Source organism: Manis pentadactyla, chromosome 7 (assembly GCF_030020395.1).
Source record: "Manis pentadactyla isolate mManPen7 chromosome 7, mManPen7.hap1, whole genome shotgun sequence".
Taxonomy (NCBI): domain Eukaryota; kingdom Metazoa; phylum Chordata; class Mammalia; order Pholidota; family Manidae; genus Manis; species Manis pentadactyla.
The window spans coordinates 109,120,653-109,145,200 of NC_080025.1; the positions used below are offsets into that span (position 1 = coordinate 109,120,653).

The 24,548-nt window shown below is 37.4% G+C and overlaps 1 protein-coding gene across 4 annotated transcripts in view; it reads left to right on the forward strand.

The window, feature by feature from the left end:
• The window catches only part of GPR141 (G protein-coupled receptor 141), a 51,745-nt gene extending 27,433 nt beyond the window's left edge, over window positions 1–24,312 (forward strand). The window contains exons 2-4 of one of the 4 annotated variants that reach the window (XR_008998529.1): window positions 17,176–17,313; window positions 19,139–22,478; window positions 22,554–24,312. Coding sequence is in view for 1 of the 4 variants with exons in the window: in XM_057504663.1 (XP_057360646.1) it covers window positions 19,153–20,061 (909 nt within the window). In the remaining 3 variants the exon portion in view is untranslated. Of the gene's footprint in view, window positions 1–14,886 lie in introns of those variants that run through there. The other 3 variants (XR_008998531.1, XR_008998530.1, XM_057504663.1) reach the window with 3 other exon arrangements.
• The last annotated feature ends 236 nt before the right edge of the window (window positions 24,313–24,548 follow it).

The window sequence follows — 24,548 nt, forward strand, 5'->3', positions numbered from 1 at the left end:
AAAGAAATAAAGGAAGGAAGAATGAGACGCTTAGGTACAGCATTTTGAGACAGCAGATGAAAGTGTCTAAGGTGACCAGGGAGGGCTCCAGAAGGAAATGGAATATGAGTTTAGGCTTCAAGGATATGTGAGAGGGATTGAATATGGCAGAATATTTTGGGAAGAGGAAACACAAGATATATGGGTGAGATAGCTAAATATCATTAGCAAATAAATGTTGCAGATATTGTTTTAAAACTATTATCTGGCTCTTTTGTATTAGTAATAGATCATGTCCATAGAAGCAGGAACTACATCTTTACCTTCTTTCAGGTCTCACAGAGATGTGCTGCACTCTTCAGCAAACAGCTCATAATATATTAGACAATCATCTCAGTAAAGAAAGACATTTGTTAGGTATGCAGACTTTGAAGCCAGGAAAATACTAGCCAGCTCAAGGCCCACAAGTGACAACAGCATGGCTGCTGGGACCCAGAGAACCTACTTCTTTTCTGTCTTCTCCTTATTCCTTTCTTTTTCCCTCTTCCTTCTCCATCTTTCCCCCTTCCTCTTGATTTCTCTCTTATACTTTCATGAATCCATTCAATCATCACAGATATACTAGCCACCTACCATATACCAAATATTGAGCTAGTGTGCCCATTACTTTCTTCTACAAAAATTGGGTGTGTGATGGAATCTTTAAATAATAGTAACTAGTGAGTCTCAAACATTTGGTCATAGGTACCTTCTATGATTCATGTCTTTTTCCTCTTTAAAGTCTCTATGTCCCAAATCTCAGAGCAAATTTCAAAACCTGAACCTAACTATTAAGAAATCAACACATAGCATCTAAATTTGACATCCAGGGAAAGAGACAGAGCTTCTCATTCAGTACGAGATTATATATTTTCTGCAAGGTTTATTTAACCTCACTTGGCAAGTTCTGCATATGACACACTCAGAGCTCATCCTTGAACACGGTGACCTTGTGTGCAGGCTCCATTGTTCCAGGTCTCCAGGTCCTGCCTGTGGTGTTTGTCTGTTAGACCCATCTGTCACACAGCTCACTGCTCCTCTCAGACATCTTCCTCATTTTCCTAGAACGGGGGCTGTTTTCTTTAGCAAGCTATTATTCTTCAGTGAGGCATTGGAAGCATGTCTGAATGGCATTTATATTTTTATGTGTGCTCAAGTTTTCTGCAAAAGAATGGAGATATCCTCCATTCTTTGTGGAAGCCCAACTCTAACACACACATAAAATAATTGATTAAGAAATATTTAACAGTCTAGGTTCAAGCAAATCTATTTTCTTTGGTTGAATTGGTGATGTTATTGTCATTGAAGTAAGTCACTGTATAAAGAAATTTGACCGATAAGAAAAATATGACATTGCTCATAACTCAAATGAGAATTGTCTTCAGATTTCAATGTTTCAACTTCAATTTGGAGAATACAATTCTTTAATGTAATATTGATAAAATAATGCTGTGTGTCCCATGTGCCCATCTCTCTGCATGTATCAGAGAACAGGACATTATGAAGGTATAGCAATGCCTCCATACCTACACAGGTGGGGAAGTGACTATGTCAATGTGGTATTGGACATGCAGAGTCAAGGCTACAAGGAAGATATGCACACAGTAGAATTAATCATATCTCTCACAAAGAACAAAGGAGAAGAGAAATAAAATTTTCATGACAACTGATTAAAAATTCTTATCAATCACTGGAGTCATATCTCATATGCAGAGGAATACTTCTTGCACACACACATCCTTTTTCATTCCCCACCCTCCCCAGAAATAAATTGGGCTCCAATCCTTATCTGGCCTCCTTACTACCGGACTCTCAGAAGCCTTCACTGTTTTCTTCCTGTAAACCCTATTGTAGTCTTTTCTGGCTTTCAAAAGCGGGTGAGTCACCTTGAGGGAGAGGTTCCATCATACAGAATGGAGCAGTCTTCAAGAGAACAAAAGCAAGAAAGTGCCATATAGAAAGAGGTAAAGAAGAAAGTTAAAAAAAAAAAAAAAAAAGGAACATACTCTCGGAAGAACTTTTTAACCTCTCCTCTTCTTTTTCATTGTGTTACCTAAGCCAGAGTCAGAGCTGGGCTCCTTGGGAGTCATGTGAGAGTGTGTCTCCTGCAGGCAGATTGAGAGAATGCATGGCACAGCTTAGCAGGAGGGTTAAGGCAGAATGGAAGAGCCGTGATCTGGGGCAGACCATCTGGGAGTCTTGCACAATATCCTGATTAAGTATGGACAGAGCACAGAGACAAGGAATCTAGAAGCTGTCAACATGCGGGATACCAGATGTTCAGCAGCTGGAAAATCTCTCAGGACCCAGTCTTACGGCACATGTTCATACAAGACAGGGTCAGGGAATTTGACCTTCAACATGACAACACAGGGGCAACTGACGGATTATGAAGATGATGATAGTGCAAATAAAGGTCAAAGTACAACTACAGTGTTCTAGCTATAGAATGAATTATCACAAAGAAACAGAGAAGAACTTCTTAGGAGAACCAGGCGGGTCATAACGACATGGTTAGAACAGCAAATGGTTCACGAAGAATCTCTTGAGATGTGAATAAACCCTTCCTATTGGGAGTGAGTTGTTCCAAAGCCTGAGGCTGAGCTGCAGTTACAAGAAAGGGGCCAAAAGAAAGAAAGGAGACAAAAATTGAAGAGGGCATTATTGAGAAGGGAAAAATCAGACTTCAAGTCTGCTTGAGGGAAAGTATTGGCAGATGGGTTTAACTGGGAAATAGTCAATCAAGAAGTCAGGAGAGCTGAATCTGAGGCAGAGTCTTGTGTGTAATGAGCCAAAGTGTGTCAGGTCAAGCAAAGAATCAAAAGTAGATGTCAGGTGGAGAGTCAAGAACTAGTAACAGAGTATGTGGATGAATCTGGATAGGGTTGGGAATATACGGGTTCAGCTCTAGGAGCCTGGCTAGTTGAATGGTCTGCAGCTGTAGCTATTGCTGCTTTTATCCTCATGCACCCTGGCAAGGAAACCGTCACTGTAAATAGCTTGAGTCCTAGGTTTCAGGATAGGAAGAATCTCCAGCTCCTGGAAGAACTGTGATGTCACCATAACACACATTAGTCCCAGTACATGGACTAGGGTCATTTGCAAGGGAAGCCACAGAACGCTATTGATATGATTAGCATCTCTGTTTCAAGTGTCAAATAATTCTTTTCCTCTCAGAGAAGCAATGGAAATTTGCAAGATTTCTGCAGACAATAAGAGAATATCTAGGATATTCCTGGAAGATTTTGCTACTCCATACTTTGGATTTATTCTTTATCTTATAAATTAACCAATGTTAATTATTAGGTTATATATTGTTTTAAGTCTCTGCATAACTTATTTGTCTCATAATGACTCTATGACTATATGACTATATTAGTTTGCTCAGGCTGCAAAAACAAATTATCACAGATTGAATGTCTTAAAAAACAGGAATTTATTTTCTCACAGTTCTGGAGGCTAGAAGTTCGTGATCAGAGTGCTGGTAAATTTGATTTCTGATGAGGGATCTCTTCCTGGTTAGCAGATGGCCATTGTCCTACCAAGTGTCCACATAGCCTTTCTTCTGTGCACATGTGGAGAAAGAAAGTGAGCATGAGTGAACTCTAGTGTCTCTTTCTGTTCTTATAAGGACACCAGTTCTATCAGATTAAGGCCCCATCCTTATGGCCACATTTAACCACAATTATCTCCAAAAAGGGAGCCAGTTTCCAAATTCAGTCACATGGAGGGTTGGGGCTTAAACATATGAATTCAGGGGTGATGGGAAGAGGAGACACAATTCAGTACATTATAATAGCATAACTATGGAATATCCATATTTTAGGTGGGGAAAATAAGCCTCAAGAGAGCTTAAGCAACTTGTCCAGAGTAACACTGCAAAAAGTGGCAGCAGTAAGAATTGGAAGTAACATACTACTCTTAGCTGTATGTTATGGACATTTAGCTATTCCTGTGCATAATATTTAAGGGACCACATTCTATGTCTTGTCCACTGTTATGGATACAAAAGTGGAAAAAAATAAACACAGTCCTCATCATGGAGTTTATAATCTGGGGAGGAGTCAGGGAGACACCAGCAAATAGCACCCATTTTTTATTTTTTTATTTTTTTATTTTTTATTGAAGGGTAGTTGACAACAGCATTGCATTACATTAGTTTCAGGTGTACAACACAGCGACTCAACATTTATATACATGATAATTCTAGGTACCAGCTATCACCATACCAAGTTGTTACAATATTTTGACTATATTCCTTATGCTATACATTACATCCCGGTTACTTATTTATTTTACAATTGGAAGTGTGTTTATATATATATATATATATATATATATATATATATATATATTGTGAGGGCATCTCTCATATTTATTGATCAAATAGTTGTTAACCACAATAAATTTCTGTATAGGGGGATCAATACTCAATGCACAATCATTAATCCACCCCAAGCCTAATTTTCGTCAGTCTCCAATCTTCTGATGCATAACGAACAAATTCTTACATGGAGTACAAATTCTTACATAGTGAATAAGTTACATGGTGAACAGTGCAAGGGCAGTCATCACAGAAGCTTTCGGTTTTGTTCATGCATTATGAACTATACACAGTCAGTTCAAATATGAATATTCATTTGATTTTTAAACTTGATTTATATGTGAATACCACATTTCTCTATTATTATTATTTTTAATAAAATGCTGAAGTGGTAGGTAGATACGAGATAAAGGTAGAAAACAGAGTTTAGTGTTGTAAGAGAGCAAATGTAGATGATCAGGTGTGTGCCTGTAGACTATGTGTTAATCCAAGCTAGACGAGGGCAATAAACATCCATGTATGCAGAAGATTTCTCTCAGAACATGAGGGGGGAGGTTCTAAGCCTCACCTCTGCTGCTCCCCATTTTCTCACCAGATGGCCCCCTGCGACTGTGCCTGTCTTAGGTTGTTCCTCCCTTGAGGAATCTTACCCGTCTCTGGCTAACCAGTCATCTTCCGGGGCCATACAGGGAAATGTTAAGTTGGTAAGTGAGAGAGAAGCCTTATCGTTTGAAAAGGTTAGCTTTTTACTTCTTTGCATATTTATGCCCTGTGGCTTCTATGCCCAGCTTTTGTCTTGAGGTGTCTTTACCACTTGGAAGAATTATGATACTCGGTAAATTCGACATGTGGCACGAGTTCTATTTAAAGGTTGTGATTAGGTAGGAAGAAGAAAAGCTATAGAAGTAGCAGGCAGAAGAAAACCTGGGAAGATTGATTATTTCTTTGACATATCTTCTTGTAGAGTAACTTCAGCATGGATAGGTTTTAAACTACTAATTAAATTGTGCACACACATTAACATAATAGGAATATAGTTACCTAACCAAAGCATACCTGTAATTACCAGCCATCTCCAGTGAAACCAAGAAAACCAGTTAGGCACCTTAGGCATTTGTGAAAACTTATCTATGATATGGTGGATATTGTCCGACTGAACTTAAACAGTCTGAGAGAATTCAGATAAACTAGAACACCCCATTCTTGGGGACTGTTCATATCCCATATGTTCTTTTAACGATAAATAGTCTGTGGTTGTAAGATTTTGGAGTGCTACAATTTGCACTTCTCCTAATTCTTGGTTGAGTTCCAACAGTATAGATCCAGTCCAAATTTGTTTTACTGCATGCACAGGCCAGCTTAGATATCTCCTTCATCATTCCCATGGCAAGTCCAGGAACTGGTGGGATGAGTGCATCTACACCTGTGACAGTGCGTGGATCTTTGTTGGAGTTTTTTTTTTTTTTTTTTTTTTTCTGATCATCTTCTGTCATGAGTCTTCCCGAGAGTGCTGATGTTGGAAGTTCTTTTTCATATCGTATCTTAGTTCATTTTTGGGGTAGCCAAATTAGGCTTTGATCCTCTGTATAAACACAAACAGACCCTTTGCCTACACTTTTATATGTCCTTTATATCATTGTGTAGAACTCCTTAGAGGTCACCACATAGGAACTGCATTTTTTTTTTTTAATCATTAATCTACACTTACATGACGAATACTTTGTTTACTAGGCTCTCCCCTATACCAGGTCCCCCCTATATACTCCTTTACAGTCACTGTCCATCAGCGTAGCAACCTGTTGTAGAATCACTACTTGTCTTCTCTGTGTTGTACAGCCCTCCCCTTTCTCCCACCCCGCTATGGATGCTAATCTTAATACCCCCCTACTTCTCCCCCCCTTATCCCTCCCTACCCACCCATCCTCCCCAGTCCCTTTCCCTTTGGTACTTGTTAGTCCATTCTTGAGTTCTGTGATTCTGCTGCTGTTTTGTTCCTTCAGTTTTTCCTTTGTTCTTATATTCCACAGATGAGTGAAATCATTTGGTATTTCTCTTTCTCTGCTTGGCTTGTTTCACTGAGCAAAATACCCTCCAGCTCCATCCATGTTGCTGCAAATGGTTGGATTTGCCCTTTTCTTATGGCTGAGTAGTATTCCATTGTGTATATGTACCACCTCTTCTTTATCCATTCATCTATCGATGGACATTTAGGTTGCTTCCAATTCTTGGCTATTGTAAATAGTGCTGCGATAAACATAGGGGTACATTGGTCTTTCTCATACTTGATTGCTGCATTCTTAGGGTAAATTCCTAGGAGTGCAATTCCTGGGTCAAATGGTATGTCTGTTTTGAGCATTTTGATGTACCTCCATACTGCTTTCCACAATGGTTGAACAAGTTTACATTCCCACCAGCAGTGTAGGAGGGTTCCCCTTTCTCCACAGCCTCGCCAACATTTGTTGTTGTTTGTCTTTTGGATGGCAGCCATCCTTACTGGTGTGAGGTGATACCTCATTGTAGTTTTAATTTGCATTTCTCTGATAATTAGCGATGTGGAGCATCTTTTCATGTGTCTGTTGGCCATCTGTATTTCTTTTTTGGAGAACCGTCTGTTCAGTTCCTTTGCCCATTTTTTAATTGGGTTATTTGTTTTTTGTTTGTTGAGGCGTGTGAGCTCTTTATATATTCTGGACGTCAAGCCTTTATCGGATGTGTCATTTTCAAAGATATTCTCCCATACTGTAGGGTTCCTTTTTGTTCTGGTGTCTTTTGCTGTACAGAAGCTTTTCAGCTTAATATAGTCCCACTTGTTCATTTTTGCTGTTGTTTTCCTTGCCCGGGGAGATATGTTCAAGAAGAGGTCACTCATGTTTATGTCTAAGAGGTTTGTGCCTATGTTTTCTTCCAAGAGTTTAATGGTTTCATGACTTACATTCAGGTCTTTGATCCATTTTGAGTTTACTTTTGTATATGGGGTTAGACGATGGTCCAGTTTCATTCTCCTACATGTAGCTGTCCAGTTTTGCCAGCACCATCTGTTGAAGAGACTGTCATTTCGCCATTGTATGTCCATGGCTCCTTTATCAAATATTAATTGACCATATATGTCTGAGTTAATGTCTGGATTGTCTAGTCTGTTCCATTGGTCTGTGGCTCTGTTCTTGTGCCAGTACCAAATTGTCTTGATTACTATGGCTTTATAATAGAGCTTGAAGTTGGGGAGTGAGATCCCCCCTACTTTATTCTTCTTTCTCAGGATTGCTTTGGCTATTCGGGGTCTTTGGTGTTTCCATATGAATTTTTGAATTATTTGTTCCAGTTCATTGAAGAATGTTGCTGGTAGTTTCATAGGGATTGCATCAAATCTGTATATTGCTTTGGGCAGGATGGCCATTTTGACGATATTAATTCTTCCTAGCCATGAGCATGGGATGCGTTTCCATCTGTTAGTGTCCCCTTTAATTTCTTTTAAGAGTGACTTGTAGTTTTCAGAATATAAGTCTTTGACTTCTTTGGTTAGGTTTATTCCTAGGTATTTTATTTTTTTTGATGCAATTGTGAATAGAGTTGTTTTCCTGATTTCTCTTTCTGTTGGTTCATTGTTGGTATATAGGAAAGCCACAGATTTCTGTGTGTTGATTTTGTATCCTGCAACTTTGCTGTATTCCGATATCAGTTCTAGTAGTTCTGGGGTGGAGTCTTTAGGGTTTTTTATGTACAGTATCATGTCATCTGCAAATAGTGACAGTTTGACTTCTTCTTTGCCAATCTGGATTCCTTGTATTTTTTTGTTTTGTCTGATTGCTGTGGCTAGGACCTCTAGTACAATGTTAAATAACAGTGGGGAGAGTGGGCATCCCTGTCTAGTTCCCGATCTCAGCGGAAATGCTTTCAGCTTCTCGCTATTCAATATAATGTTGGCTGTGGGTTTTTCATAGATGGCCTTTATTATGTTGAGGTACTTGCCCTCTATTCCCATTTTGCGGAGAGTTTTTATCATGAATGGATGTTGAACTTTGTCAAATGCTTTTTCAGCATCTATGGAGATGATCATGTGGTTTTTGTCTTTCTTTTTGTTGATGTGGTGGATGATATTGATGGACTTTCAAATGTTGTGCCATCCTTGCATCCCTGGGATGAATCCCACTTGGTCATGGTGTACGATGGTTTTGATGTATTTTTGAATTCGGTTTGCTAAAATTTTGTTGAGTATTTTTGCGTCTACGTTCATCAGGGATATTGGTCTGTAGTTTTCTTTTTTGGTGGTGTCTTTGCCTGGTTTTGGTATTAGGGTGATGTTAGCTTCATAGAATGAGTTTGGGAGTATCCCCTCCTCTTCTATTTCTTGGAAAACTTTAAGGAGAATGGGTATTATGTCTTCCCTGTATGTCTGATAAAATTCCGAGGTAAATCCATCTGGCCCGGGGGTTTTGTTCTTTGGTAGTTTTTTGATTACCACTTCAATTTCGTTGCTGGTAATTGGTCTGTTTAGATTTTCTGTTTCTTTTTGGGTCAGTCTTGGAAGGTTGTATTTTTCTAGGAAGTTGTCCATTTCTCCTAGGTTTCCCAGCTTGTTAGCATATAGGTTTTCATAGTAGTCTCTAATAATTCTTTGTATTTCTGCGGGATCTGTTGTGATTTTTCCTTTCTCATTTCTGATACTGTTGATTTGTGTTGACTCTCTTTTCCTCTTAATAAGTCTGGCTAGAGGCTTATCTATTTTGTTTATTTTCTCGAAGAACCAGCTCTTGGTTTCATTGATTTTTGCTATTGTTTTATTCTTCTCAATTTTATTTATTTCTTCTCTGATCTTTATTATGTCCCTCCTTCTGCTGACCTTAGGCCTCATTTGTTCTTCTTTTTCCAATTTTGATAGTTGTGACATTAGACCATTCATTTGGGATTGCTCTTCCTTTTTAAAATATGCTTGGAGTGCTATATACTTTCCTCTTAAGACTGCTTTTGCTGCGTCCCACAGAAGTTGGGGCTTAGTGTTGTTGTTGTCATTTGTTTCCATATATTGCTGGATCTCCATTTTGATTTGGTCATTGATCCATTGATTATTTAGGAGCGTGTTGTTTAGCCTCCATATGTTTGTGAGCCTTTTTGCTTTCTTTGAACAGTTTATTTCTAGTTTAATGCCTTTGTGGTCTGAAAAGTTGGTTGGTAGGATTTCAATCTTTTGGAATTTACTGAGGCTCTTTTTGTGTCCTAGTATGTGGTCTATTCTGGAGAATGTTCCATGTGCACTTGAGAAGAACGTGTATCCTGTTGCTTTTGGATGTAGAGTTCTGTAGATGTCTATTAGGTCCATCTGTTCTAGTGTGTTGTTCAGTGCCTCTGTGTCCTTACTTATTTTCTGTCTGGTGGATCTGTCCTTTGGAGTGAGTGGTGTGTTGAAGTCTCCCAGAATGAATGCATTGCATTCTATTTCCTCCTTTAGTTCTGTTAATATTTGTTTCAGGTATGTTGGTGCTCCTGTATTGGGTGCATATATATTTATAATGGTTATATCCTCTTGATGGACTGAGCCCTTTATCATTATGTAATGTCCTTCTTTGTCTTTTGTTACTTTCTTTATTTTGAAGTCTGTTTTGTCTGATACCAGAATTGCAACACCTGCTTTCTTCTCTCTGTTGTTTGCTTGAAATATCTTTTTCCATCCCTTGACTTTAAGTCTGTGCGCGTCTTTGGGTTTGAGGTGAGTCTCTTGTAAGCAGCATATGGATGGATCTTGCTTTTTTATCCATTCTATTACTCTGTGTCTTTTGATTGGTGCATTCAGTCCATTTACATTTAGGGTGATTATTGAAAGGTATGAATTTATTGCCATTGCAGGCTTTAAGTTTGTGGTTACCAAAGGTTTAGGGTTAGCTTCTTTACTGTCTTACTGTCTAACTTAACTCGCTTGTTGAGCTATTATAAACACAGTCTGATGATTCTTTATTTCTCTCCCTTCTTATTCCTCCTCCTCCCTTCTTCATATGTTGGGTGTTTTGTTGTGTGCTGTTTTTAGGAGTGCTCCCATCTAGAGCAGTCCCTGTAGGATGCCCTGTAGAGGTGGTTTGTGGGAGGCAAATTCCCTCAACTTTTGCTTGTCTGGGAATTGTTTAATCCCTCCTTCATATTTAAATGATATTCGTGCTGGATACAGTAGTCTTGGTTCGAGGCCCTTCTGTTTCATTGCATTAAGTATATCATGCCATTCTCTTCTGGCCTGTAGGGTTTCTGTTGAGAAGTCTGATGATAGCCTGATGGGTTTTCCTTTGTAGGTAACCTTTTTTTTCTCTCTGGCTGCTTGTAATACTTTGTCCTTGTCTTTGATCTTTGCCATTTTAATTATTATGTGTCTTGGTGTTGCCCTCCTTGGATCCCTTGTCATGGGAGTTCTGTGTACCTCTGTGGTCTGAGAGGCCATTTCTTCCCCTAGTTTGGGGAAATTTTCAGCAATTATTTCTTCAAAGACATTTTCTATCCCCTTTTCTCTCTCTACTTCTTCTGGAATACCTATGATTCTTATATTATTCCTTTTAGATTGATCACTCAGCTCTCTTAAAATTCTTTCATTCCTGGAGATCCGTTTATCTCTCTCTGCATCAGCTTCTCTGCGTTCCTGTTCTCTGTTTTCTAGTCCATTAATGGTCTCTTGCATCTCGTCCATTCTGTTTTGAAGTCCTTCCAGAGCTTGTTTTATTTCTGAATTCTCCTTCCTTAGTTCTTGCATATTTCTCTGCAAGTCCATCAGCATGGTTATGACTTTTGTTTTGAATTCTTTTTCAGGAAGACTGGCTAAGTCTATCTCCCCAGATTCCTTCTCAGGGGAAGATGTAGCAGATGCTGAAGCTGTCTGGGTTAGTCTTGTCTGGATCATATTTTTTTGCCTTTTCATGTTGACAGGTGCTATTGTCTGTCAGCTGGGAGGGCCAAAATTTTCACTTGCTACTGGCCTTTCTTTACTGGGACAACTGCGACCCCTAGTGGCTTGTGTTGGGTAATTGCGTGTAGAGTGGGTCTTTGTGTCTTGCCTGGCAGGAAGGGAGAAATTTCCCTTTCTGTGGGCGGAATTTGTCTCAGGCTGCTTCTCTGCTTTCGCAGCGCCCGGTGGGGTAATGGATGGGGGGGCTGCTTGACTGTTTGCCTCCGTGAGGGGTCTCAGAGCTGTTGCCCAGGGGGTTAGTGCACCCGGTTTTCCCTGTAATTTCCAGCTGCTGTACTGTGACCTGGGTTGTTTCCGTCAAGCTGTTAAGTCCCTGTCCCTTTAAGACTTTCAAAAAGCCCCCGCTTTTCTTTGTCACAGGGGCATCAGCTTCAGAACCCGCACAGAGGTCTTACTCCCTGTTCCCCCAGTATCCAGGGCCCCCTGGGCATGTACTGTGTCTGCGCTCTGGCCCGGTTGGCTGGGGCTGGGTGTTCGGCAGTCCTGGGCTCCGTCTCCCTCCCGCTCTGCCTATTGTTCTCCCGCCGGGAGCTGGGGGGAGGGGCGCTCGGGTCCCGCCGGGCCGGGGCTTGTATCTTACCCCTTTCACCAGTCGCTGGGTTCTCGCTGGTGTAGCTGCAGTCTGGCCACTGTCCTGCGTCTTCTGGTCTCTCTTTTAGGGCTAGTTGTGTTTGTTGTATTTTCAAAAGTATATATGTTTTTGGGAGGAGATTCCCACTGTCCTACTCACGCCGCCTTGTTGGCTCCGCCTCCAAATAGCACCCATTTACCCAAGTAATTATTCAATCATACTTGTAGAGAGAATTCTGGAAGAGAGGGTCAGGCAGATCTGATCTAGTCTCAGGGGTGGAGGAGAGCAGAGTAAGATCTAAAGAATTAGTAGATGGCTAGATAATGGGAAGGGGAAAGAACAGGTGGTAGTGTTAAGACAAAAAGGAGCATGAGATGTTGTAGGACCTGAAACAAAGCCAATGTGACCAAAGCTCAGAGAGTCAGGGTCAGAGTGTTATGGAGTGTTGCTACGATAAACAGGCATTAGATATGCACCCCAAAACTTACAAAGCACTTTACTGGAGCTTGTTCATTTCATAACAGAAATTCTAGAAAATTTACAGAGCTAATTTTTGCATATAGGGGAGAAAGTTACCATCTTTTTTTGTTGAATGCAGTTTGAAATTTTCACGACTATAAGAATTTCTTACATTATTAACCATTAAAAATGACATTAGCTTCTGCATCTTCATGGGATGGAATGGCTATCAGCTGATAAGGGCTCCAAGAACAATTTAAAAAGCCAAAGAAAATAAAATACAGAAGTTATCTATTTGAAGAGTAAAGTTCATATAAGTCACTGAGTGGAGAGGCCAAGACAGCAGAGGGAAAAGAAAATCAAGTAAGTGACCTGAATGAAACAACTTCTTTTTATCATAGCGGCATTTTCAAATTCAGGCCTGAGAATTCAAGAAATTCAAGAACTTCACCAATGTGTTGGAGACATTTTGATGAATCCTGGGGCTTTTTGGGGTGGGAGACTAAAATCCTAAGCTGGAAAACTTCTGAAAATCATAGCTTTTTAGCATTAGGGTTTTGGGGAATTTTGTAAAACAAAGATTTGAGGTCAGGCCAGATCCATTAGGAGTCAAGAATAATACTCCACGTTGTAGTTGAAAATGCAGGAGAGAAAGGACATCCAGAGGTAGATTAAACTTTAATTAGACTGTGAACAAGCCCAAGGGAGAAATAGACAGCAAAATAATAATAGTAGGAGACTTCAAAATTCCACTTTCAAAAATGGATAAGTTATCCAGACAGAGAATCAACAAGAAAACAGTGGACTTGAAAAACACTTACATACCAAATGGACCTAACAGACATATAAAGTACATTCTATCCAATAGCAAACAGAATACCCATTCTTCTCAAGTAGTCTGCTATCCAAAGTAGATCACAGGTTAGGCCACAAAACAAGCTTAAAGAAATTTAAGAAGATTAAAATCTTGCCAAGTATCTTTTCCAACCACAAAGAAATAAAACTAGATATCAATAACCAAAGGAAAATGGAAAAATGTATATATGTATGTAAAATAAGTGACAAACTCTTGCCTAACCATTGGTTCAAATAAGAAATCAAAGAGAAATCAGAAAATATCTCAAGACAAATGAAAACATAACATACCCAAACTTAGGGGATAGAGCAAAAGCAATACTATGAGGAAAGTTTATAGTCAGAAATGTCTACATTAAAAAAGAAAAAAGATCTCACATAAACAACCTGTGTATCTCAACGAACTAGAAAAGAAGAAACTAAGTCCAAAGTTAGCAGAATGAAGTAAATAAACATCAGAGCAGAAACAAATGAAATAGAGAATAGAGAAACAACAAAAAAATGAGGAAACTACGAGTTCATATTTTGAAAAGATATACTACACAAACTCTTGGCTAAACTAATAAAAAAGAGAACACTCAAATAAATAAAATAGGAAATGAAAGAGGAAACATTAAAACATATGCCTCAGAAATAAACAGGATCATAAGTCACTATTAGGAACAATTATACACCAGCAAATTGGATAACCTAGAAGAAATGAATAAATTCCTAGAAACCTACAACCTACCTATACTGAATCAAGAAGAAATAGAAAGTCAATACTGGTTTACAGAGACCAAAAACAAATAAAATTGCATTCATAATGAAGAAGTTCCCAACAAAGAAAATATCAGGACCAAATGGCTTCAGAGATTAATTCTATCAAACATTTAAAGAAGAATGAATACCAACATTTCTTAACTTCTTCCAAAAAATAGTAGCAGGAAGACTTTTGAACTCATTTTGTGATGTCAGTATTACCCTGATTATAAAAGCCAAAGACACTACAAAAAAGTAAATTACAGGTCAATATCCTCATGAATATATAGATGCAAAAGTCCTCAACAAAATATTAAGAAACCTAATTCATCAACACATTAAAAGAAGCATACACCATGGCCAGATGGGATTTATTCCTACATGTAAGAATAGTTCAACATACATCAATTCATATGAACGCCTCATTAACAGAATGAAGAATAAAAATCATATGGTCATTTCAATAGATGCAGAAAAAGTATTTAACAAAGTTCAACACTCTTTCATGAGTAAAACTCAACAGATTATGTATAGAAGGAACTTACATCAATACAATAAATGCCATAAATGATAAACCCACAGTTAACATTAGACTCAATGGTGAAAAACTGAAATATTTTCCTTTAAGATCTGAAACAAGGCAAGGATGCTCACTCTTGGTGTTTTTATTCAACATAGTACTGGAAAGCCAGCCAGGCAAGAAAAGTATATAAAAGGCATCCAAATTGGAAAGGAAGAAGCAATATGATCTCTGCAAATGGGATGATCTTATATGTAGAAAACCTTTAAAGACTCTACAAAAAACCTATTAGAACTAATCAATGAATTCAGTAAAGTTGCAGGATACAAAATCAACATGAAAAAATCAGTTGCATTTTTATAAGCTGACAATGACCTATGTGATAAAGAAATTAAGGAAACAATCCTATTTTACAATAGCATCAAAAGGAATAAAATACTTAGGAATAAACTTAACCAGGGAATTGATAAACTTGTACATTGAAAACTAATTTAATTTCTGATAAAAAAAATTAAAGCAGATGCAAATAAATGGAAATGTCCCATGTTTGGGGATTGAAAGAATATTGTTAAAATATCCATACTACCCAAAGTGATCTATGGATTCAATGAGGTTCCTATCAAAAGCTCAATGGCATTCTTCATAGAGGTAGAAAAAAAAATTCTAGAATTCATATGGAACTCCTTATAACCAAAGTAATATTGAGCAAGAAGAACAAACCGGAGGCATCACATTTTCGATTTCAAAATACATTACAAAGTTACTATATAAAGCTATGATACAAAATATAATAAAAGTAATCCAAATAGTATGTTACCAGCAAATAAACAGATATATAGACCAATGGAACAGAATAGAGAGCCTAGAAATAAACCCACATGCATATGGCTACCTGATATTCATCAGGGGTGCCAAGAATACACAATGCAGAAAGAGTAGTCTCTTTAATAAATGGTGTTGGGAAAACTGGAATCTGCATGCAAATAATGAAATTGGAGCCTTCCTACACCACACACAAAAGTGAACTTGAAATGGATTAGAGACTTAATTTTAAGACATGAAACTGTAAAACTCCTAGAAGATAATAAAGAGAAAAAGTCTTTCAAGACTGATCTTAGAAATGATTTCTCAGATTGACATCAAAAGCATAAGCAAAAATAGACACAGGAGATTATACTAAACTAAAAAGCTTCTGCACAGCAAAGGAAGTCATCAGTGAACTGAAAAGACAACCTATGGAATGGAAGAAAACATTTGCAATGCATATACCTGTAAAGGGTTAATATCCAAAATATATAAAACTTAAAAGCAAAAAAAAAATATGATGATATTAAAAATGAGCAAAAGAACTGAAAAGATATTACTCCAAAGAAGACATACAAATGGACAACAGGTACATTGAAAAAGTGCTCAACATCATTAATCACTAGGGAATTGCAAATCAAACCAGAATGAGTATCACCTAATATCTATTAGAATGGCTATTATCAAAACAATCCAAAAGATAACAAATGTTGTCAAGGAAAAAAATGTGGAGAAAAGGGAACCCTTGTATACTTTCAGTGGGAATGTAAATTGTTTCAGCCACTATGGAGAACAGTATAGAGGTCCCTCAAAAAATTAAAAATAGTGCTACCATGGGGTCCAGCGATTCTATTTCTGGGTATCTATCAAATGGAATGAAATCAGGGTATCAAAAATTATTTTCAATCCCATGTTCATTGCAGCATTATTCACAATAGTCAACACATGAAGCAAACTAAATGTCTTATCAGTGAATGAATGGGTAAAGAAAATGTGGTGTATATAAACAATGGACTATTATCCACACTAAAAATGAAGGACATCTGCTCTCTGTGACAACATGGTTGGACCTGGAAGACATTATGCTAAGTGAAAGAATCTGAACACAGAAGGACAAATACTACATGATACCACTTATATGAGGAACCTAAAATAGTTAAACTGATAAAGGTAGAGAGTAGAATGGTGTTCTGGGGTTGGGGGGAAGGGAAAATGGGGAGGACAGTCAAAGGGTATAAATGATTGGTTATACAAGATGGAAGTTCTAGAGATCTACTTACAGTATAGTTAGTATTTCATCCTTAAAAATTTGCTAAAGGGAAAGATCTTAGTTTTCTTACCACACACAATAAATAAAGAAGACAGGAAGAACTTTTGGGGGCAGTAGACATGTTTACAGCATAGATTGTGGTAATGGTTTCACAGGTGTGTACTTATCTCCAAACTCATCAAGTTGCATATATATATATATATATATATATACACACATATATACATATATATATGCATGTATCTACCTATCTTTTTGCATGTCAATCATACTTCAATAAAGATATCAATGGAACAAAAGACACACTGGCAAATAGTCATGTGAATAGAAACAAATTTCTTCATGACCTCCCCTCCTCCTTGTGTTAAGATTTATAAACCTGGGCTTAGGAGATGCACAACTTGCTTCTCTATGATGTAAAATACAGAGTTGTGTGTGTGTGTGAGACTTTGGAGACCTTGGTCAAATGACTTATGTGTAGTGCTCAATTTCCTCACCAAAAATTCAGCAGAGTAAATACACACAATGCACAGGACAGCTGTGAGGGTCGTGTAATATCTGGCACATAGAAGAGATATAACATGGGCTTCCTACAACTGAGAGATCATAGCAGTTTATAAGAAAGAAAGTGGACTTGAGACAGATGGTATGACACTGGTTATACTTCTTTTTTCAGTTGATCCCTTTAGGTCAACAGCCCAAGGAAATGATAAGCTGAATTTATGGTGGTACATTCATCCTTGATTCAGATATGAACACAATATAATTTCAAGTCTACTTGATGGAACTACTTTTCTACAGAGAAAAATAAAAGGCAAGTACAGAGATTGCACATCACATAGAACAAGTATAATATGAGGCCACGTTTAAAGTCAGTCATATAGAAATGTAATCCCATGCCCACAAAAGCAGAGGCTCTCTGAGGTCAAGTTATTAATATTTTTAAGTAGTTATATTGAGATATAAGTTATGTGTAAGAAAGTTACAATTTGATGAGCTTTGACAAATACTTACAACTGCAACCAACACCAAATAAAATATTCCATCACTCCACAAATTCCCCCATACCCTTTTGAAGTCAATCCCTTCCCTGGCAATCTGGACCCTGGGCTACACCAATCTTTTTTCTGTCATATTAGTTTTGATTCTCTAGAAAAAGAACTCATACAACATGTAGTCTTTTGTGGCTGGCACCTTTCATTTAGTACAGCGTTTCTCAACTTTTTAAAATTATTGCTCCTGCTTCAGTGTTTTTAGACATTTTCCCCTAATCGTCTCCTCTTCACCTCATGAAGTTTTACCACCACAGACATACTGTATGTGTATCTGTGTTTTAAACAAAAAAGTAAGATTTTTCACACCTCAGGAACAAACATTTGTCCCTTTGTGTGAGATACTGCCCTATTGAGAATACATGATTTGGTATAATACTTTTGCAATTAACCAGTACTATATCAGTAGTTGCTTAATTTTTATTGCTGAAGTAGTTTTGATTGTGTGAAGAGACATTCAAGAAATGACTAAGAGTAATTGCAAATGTGTTATAAAGGTCAGGAACTAAGTGCATTATTCAACTACTTTCCTCAAATTTGATATTCAGTCCCCCTGGTATCAGTAAACAGATCTCTCATCACACAGTTGTCAAATCTGAAATCTGGGAGTGACTGACTTCCTTTCTCCCATTTCCCCTTTTCAATCCATCAAATTATGTCTATTTCACCTCTAGATTATTTGTTGAATGTGGTCTCATGGGATCAGATTTTGCCATAACTCAGAACATTCAAAATATGTAAAGATTTAAATTTTTATCTTAAAAGAAATGGGAAGCTATTAAATCAATTTAAATAACGTGAAATGACTTGATTAGTATAATTAAAAATTACTAAATCATATAGTAAATAATAAATTAGAATGTGGATAATGAATTAGAAGGGAGCAAGACTATTAAGGGCAAGTATCTTTCCAGAAGAAAAATGACAGTGGTTCTTTTATGAATTTGAGGGTGGTGGGTGGGAGAATTGAGAGACCTGTTGCATTTTCAGTAGAGCCATGGTAAGAAATTATACAAGGACCCACTGCTAGATAATAATGTAATTATGATAAGAAATTCAGATCCACCATCCTATTGCTTGCTGCTTGCTTTGACTTAACTTTTTTTATGAAACTAATCAGTTATCATAAATGAATAAAGTATAAATACTTTTTTTATCATTTGCTGATGAGTTGAAAGGAATTAGAGAATTAGAATCACACTAAAAAAACTATTTTGTGACTTAATACATCCCCTCAACTTTCTGTCTACCTTATTTTCATATTTTCACTGGTGACTGCAGTACTATGTATCAGCTTCAGATGGTCTGCAATCCAGTTCCATGCAAGCTGTTTTGGCTGTGTATGCAGACACATGTCTCTGAGGGCCTCTTGAGGAGGTCTTTAACCCAATAAGGATTAAGAAACAGTGACTTACTGTTTTCAATCTAAAGTATATAGACATGAATACGATACAGAATTTATTCTTCAGACACACAAGGTTTGTGTCATGTAAAGTGATAAATGACAAAATCACATTGCCAGTGCTAGGACTGAGATACGAACAAGGTCTGGAAGTTTGTCAGTTACACTGGTGCTGTCTTTTCTAGGTGATTTCTGAAGTATGGTTGACCACAATAATTCCTCCTGCGATCCAGTACGGACACCCCATTTAACCACACTCTACTGTGTAGTGCTCACTGGAGGCCTAGTGGGCATTATCTCCATTCTGTTCCTGCTGGTGAAAATGAACACCCGGTCTGTGACCACCACAGCAGTCGTTAACTTGGTGGTGGTCCACAGTGTTTTCCTGCTGACAGTGCCTTTTCGCTTGACCTACCTCATCAAGCACACTTGGACATTTGGGTTGCCCTTCTGTAAATTTGTGAGCGCCATGCTGCACATCCACATGTACCTTACTTTCCTGTTCTACGTGGTGATCCTGGTCATCAGGTACCTCATCTTCTTCAAGCGCAAAGACAAAGTGGAATTCTACAGAAAGCTGCATGCAGTGGCTGCCAGCACTGGCCTGTGGGTGCTGGTGATTGTCATTGTGGTGCCCCTGGTTGTTTCTCAGTATGGAACTTACAAGGTGTATGATAAGCAGCACTGTTTTAAATTTCACAAAGAACTTGATCGTGCATATGTGCAAGTCATCAACTATATGATAGCCATTATTTTTATAGCCATTGCAGTGATTCTCTTGGTCTTCCAGATCTTTATCATTATTCCGATGGTGCGGAAGCTGCGCCGCTCCCTACTATCCCATCAGGAGTTTTGGGCCCAATTGAAAAACCTATTTTTTATAGGAGTCATTCTAATTTGCTTCCTTCCCTACCAATTCTTTAGGATCTATTACTTATACTCTGTGGCACAGTCAAGTGACTGTAACAACAATGTTACATTTTATAATGAAATATTCTTGAGTGTAACAGCAGTTAGCTGCTTTGACTTGCTGCTCTTTGTTCTTGGGGGAAGCCACTGGTTTAAGCAAAAGATAATTGACCTATGGAATTGCCTTTTGTGCAGTTAGCCACCAACTACAGTATTCAGAATTACTTCCTTTATATTGGGAGTGAAAATAGACACAGCAGGTAGGAATGGTTATTTCATTACTTGATTAAAACCATGCCTTGATGCAGTTTATCAAAAGGACTATAAAATGTAATTAATTCCAGTCCTTATTTAATCCATACCATCTCCAAATGATGCCTGTACAAAGACTAATGATATTGAGCCTATCTGGAGTTACAATACTGCATAATTTTCCAATACAAAATGTCTACTTGGCCTATCCAGGCACCAAGGGTCTAAAGGTTTCTAAGTTTTACTAATTTATTTTAGACTGGACTCAGCCCTCTAGTTCTTTTCATTCCACTTAACTTTAGATAAATTAATCCTGGCCAAGATTTGGCTCAGAAAACACAAGCTCTATTTGGCTTTCTAGAAAAGATACCCATTCAACTCACACCCTGAAAAAAGCAGTTAAGAGAGAATAGTAAGAAACTTTTCTAGATCATCACAACTTTGGTGGGAAGTCGCTTCTCTAGAAATCAAGAGAAAAAGAATTCCTTGTGGCGTTCTGCTATAACAAGGTTTTCTAGATTTGTCCTATAAAGGTCAAATCTAAGGACATGAGATCAATTCTCTCAGTATCTCCAAAAATCATTCAAAAGCTTACTGAATATGTCTAAATAATGGTGAAGGTGTAACTTAGAAAATATTTCTGACCAATATGCTGCTAGGCATTAAAATGAGTTCCCAAGGGAAGTGATTAAATTTTTTTCCTTTTCTATTTTTTCAAGAATTTCTAGCTGTCTTGGGCCACAGTTAATTTAGATTTTCCTTGGAGACAGAAGGCTATACTGAAATATTTAGAGTTCCCCTCCACCCTTAAAGTTATGTGTCTTTATTTCCCTCAAAGTTTCATAATCTTGAAGGAACTGAGCCAGTTTCATTATTTAATGCTTCAGGAAACCTTAAGCAATTCGTGGTAATTTTAAAAGATTAAAATTAATTAAGGTAACTTTTTTTTTCCCAAGCAAGGTAAACGTTCAAGATCTAAAGATTCTTCTTAATTTGTTATACTCTACGATCCACAAATTCATCTGATGAGTAAGAAATCCCTCTGTGAGTTTCTATAACCACTAAAATTACTGAGTCATAGAAAGTAATTATGAGGAAGAAAAAGCAGCAACATGCTATATACATGAACTATTCCCAAATTTTCCTGTTTTAAATTTATATGTCCTGTTCTCTTTTTTAAGTTATATTTCTTTTATTTCTTGTCTTCTTCTCCCATTTTTTCTCAGTATTTCTTTCTCACTTTGACCCATAATATTTGTAAGAAAATTTCTAACACCCAAAAAAGTTTTAAGAAAATTTGTAACACTCTTGAAATATGTAAAAAATTTATAGTAAAATATTAAAATTTTTAATTATTTATGGGAATTACATAAACTTCTCTTCTTATATATCTATGTCTTACTATCATAACCTCTGTTACCTAATAGATTGTATTATAATCTCTTCCAGATTTTAAATATGTTGAAATCAGGCAGTTATTCTTTCCTCTGTTTTATTATGCATTACATATAATAAGGGCCTATTTCTGTGGACCTATAGGGGATATTACCCAGTACATAGATATGCAATATTCCATAATGTAAAATATATTATTTATCAATACTTATAGAATAAATGGAAATTTTCAACTTGCCTTTTGTCTTTAAATGCTATGAAAATGAATCTCATGCAGGAGTTGGGGTGACACTGGTCTCTCAGGCCACTTTTGGATACCACAATTTTAAGAGAGTAGTATTAGTATTTGGTGGCTGGGGCCTGAGACTAGATATTTTGTCTTGCAACAACTGTATGCACAATAAAGAATTATCAGGTCTTGCTCTTTATTTGAATGTTCTTCCAGACATTTATGAAATGAAACATGCTCATGATAATAAAAGCAGTTGGCTAGGTTTTATTCAGTTTTCATAAATGCATAATATTTTCTTAGTTTGGCTTTAATTTTCCAGAAATATAGCTTCCATGGATATTGAGGAAAAATGTTACTGTTTTTCTTAGAACTTTACCAAAGTTGTTCATTCCTTTGTAAAATAACATTATCAATGGCAACACCATTTGTGGCATTAAAATACAACACAACACGCCTGTGAACAATATTTGTAGTTGTTGTAGTCAGGTAGATATTAGATATAGAAGCTAACATCAGACTACCTCATTTGTCTCCTTTTGTGATCATGTCTGAGCATGCATACACTGAAACATGTCTTATTTTATTGTAAATTACTTTCTTTTTCATTACTCATTTATATTAGTTAGAATATTGTACAGCCTGTGTATGTGTGTTGTGTGTCTGTGCAGGAGGGTTATATTTTCTGTGAATTTTTAGAATGGTAAAAGTGTTATCAAATACTTGCAATGAAATGCAAGGTATTGGAGGGTTATATTTTCTGTGAATTTTTAGAATGGTAAAAGTGTTATCAAATACTTGCAATGAAATGCAAGGTATTGGGGCTGCAAGGATTGAGAACCACTATGTCACCATAAACATGGTCAACTTAAGAGGGATACCTACCAGTTATAACAGTATGAACATGAAAAATATTCCTTTATTTTGGGAATACTTAACCTCAGCTTCATTAAATTCTGAATTGCTTCTTTTGTTTCTGTCATGATCAAAAGAATAAATGCAAGTTTAAGGAAAATGTACAGAAAATACATATGTGTATTTGCCTTTTTGATAAGACAAAGACATTTCCCTGAGCTTCACAACTCTTACATTGGCTGATAGTATCCACCTGATTTTGATGGTCAATATCTACCAGGGGTAATGACAATTTTAAGGCCCAGGCAGATTGTTTCTGGCATCCATTACAAGGTACTTTACTCAGCCTTTGTTCATAATTTACCTCTGAAAGGGTCATTGCCCCAGCTTTCCTCCTCAACCTCATATAAATTAGGGAGAAAGGGACTATTTTACTTGTAGGTGAATTGAGCTTTGTGAGGAATGATTCAAGCAGTGCTGAAAATCCCCAAGTCCTCTTCAATGGGGTTGCCGTTAGAGCTGTTTTCCTAATACAGCAGTTCTGAAAGAGAGCAGAGGGCCAATCTATTCTCAGTCATCAGCTTTTGAGGGGGGTGTCAGGAGGTGAAAATTTGTGAGGCTGCCATTTCTTAGATTGGGTAGATTTTGTCCACTTAATCTTTAATAAGATGAGGCATAGACCGTGGCCTCTCATATTGAGTGGGGCTGGTAGGAACAAGGAAACTCTCCTTGTAATAGGGACTGACTACAGTACTTTGGAAATAGTTGGTAATAAAAACATATGTATGGTAAAGGGACACAGTGATGGTAGATTTGTTTGGATAATGCTGAGAAAGCACAGGATGCCAAAGGGCATCTACAGACATAAAAAATAGGCATCAGCCAGGGCCTGAGAAGGACTTTGATCCTGGGTATGGCTGAGCCCTATCTCTGTAATAGAACTAGCACGCTGGGCACCAAAACTCAGAAAAATGAGCAAGTTTTATTATTTGAAGGGGTACACGTCATCTAGAACTTCTAAGACTAGAAGATGGGCCACTCATATCAAAATGCACCCAGTGAAGCTTCATCATGGGCCACATAAAAGCCCATTGGTCACCAACAGGTACCACATTTTGAGTAGGATGAGCAGTGGTGATCAGGATTGGGAAGGCAGGGACAGATGCTGAAATGCTAAAAGCCTTATGCTTCAGGCAGGATGGACCTGGTAACCAGACCTGAGCCTTCAGATTGAGAAAAATCTGGAGAACCAGCAGGAACTGTTGGGGATGGGAGACCAAGTCTGAGGACCACTAACGGAGAGGAGGAGGGGCTTGAGTGAGCCATGGTTAGCAGTTCTAAGCAAGCAGGGGACAGCAGGAAGACATCAAGCTCTTGGAAAGCAGACAGGAAAATGAAGGCAACACACAAGGAAGACATTTTGAACAGTAGATGGAAAGATGCAGGAGACTATTGTTTGTTGTATTTCAAGTGTGTCCTAGTAATTTATGTCAATGAATGGTTTCTTAAAAATCTAAAAGCTTTTTCTCTAAGATCAAGAACTGGATAAGGATGCCCACTCTCTCCACTTTTGTTCAACATCATATTGGAAATCTTCACCAGTGCAATTAGGAAAGAAAAGAAATAAAAGGCACCCAAAGTAAAAAGAATGAAGTAAAACTGTTTCTTTTTGCATATGACATGAAATTATACATAGAAAACCCTAAAGACTCCACTTAAAAACTGTTAGAATAAATAAATTCAATAAAGTTACAAAATACAAAGCCAATATACAAAAAACACTTGCTTTACTATACACTAATAACAAACTATCAGAAAGGGAAATTTTTTAAAATTCCAGTTACAATTGCATCAAAATGAATAAAATACTTTGGAGTAAATCTGACCCAAAGGTGAAAGATCTGTACAGTGAAAACTATAAGGCAGTGATAAAAGACAGTGAAGAAGAGAGCGGA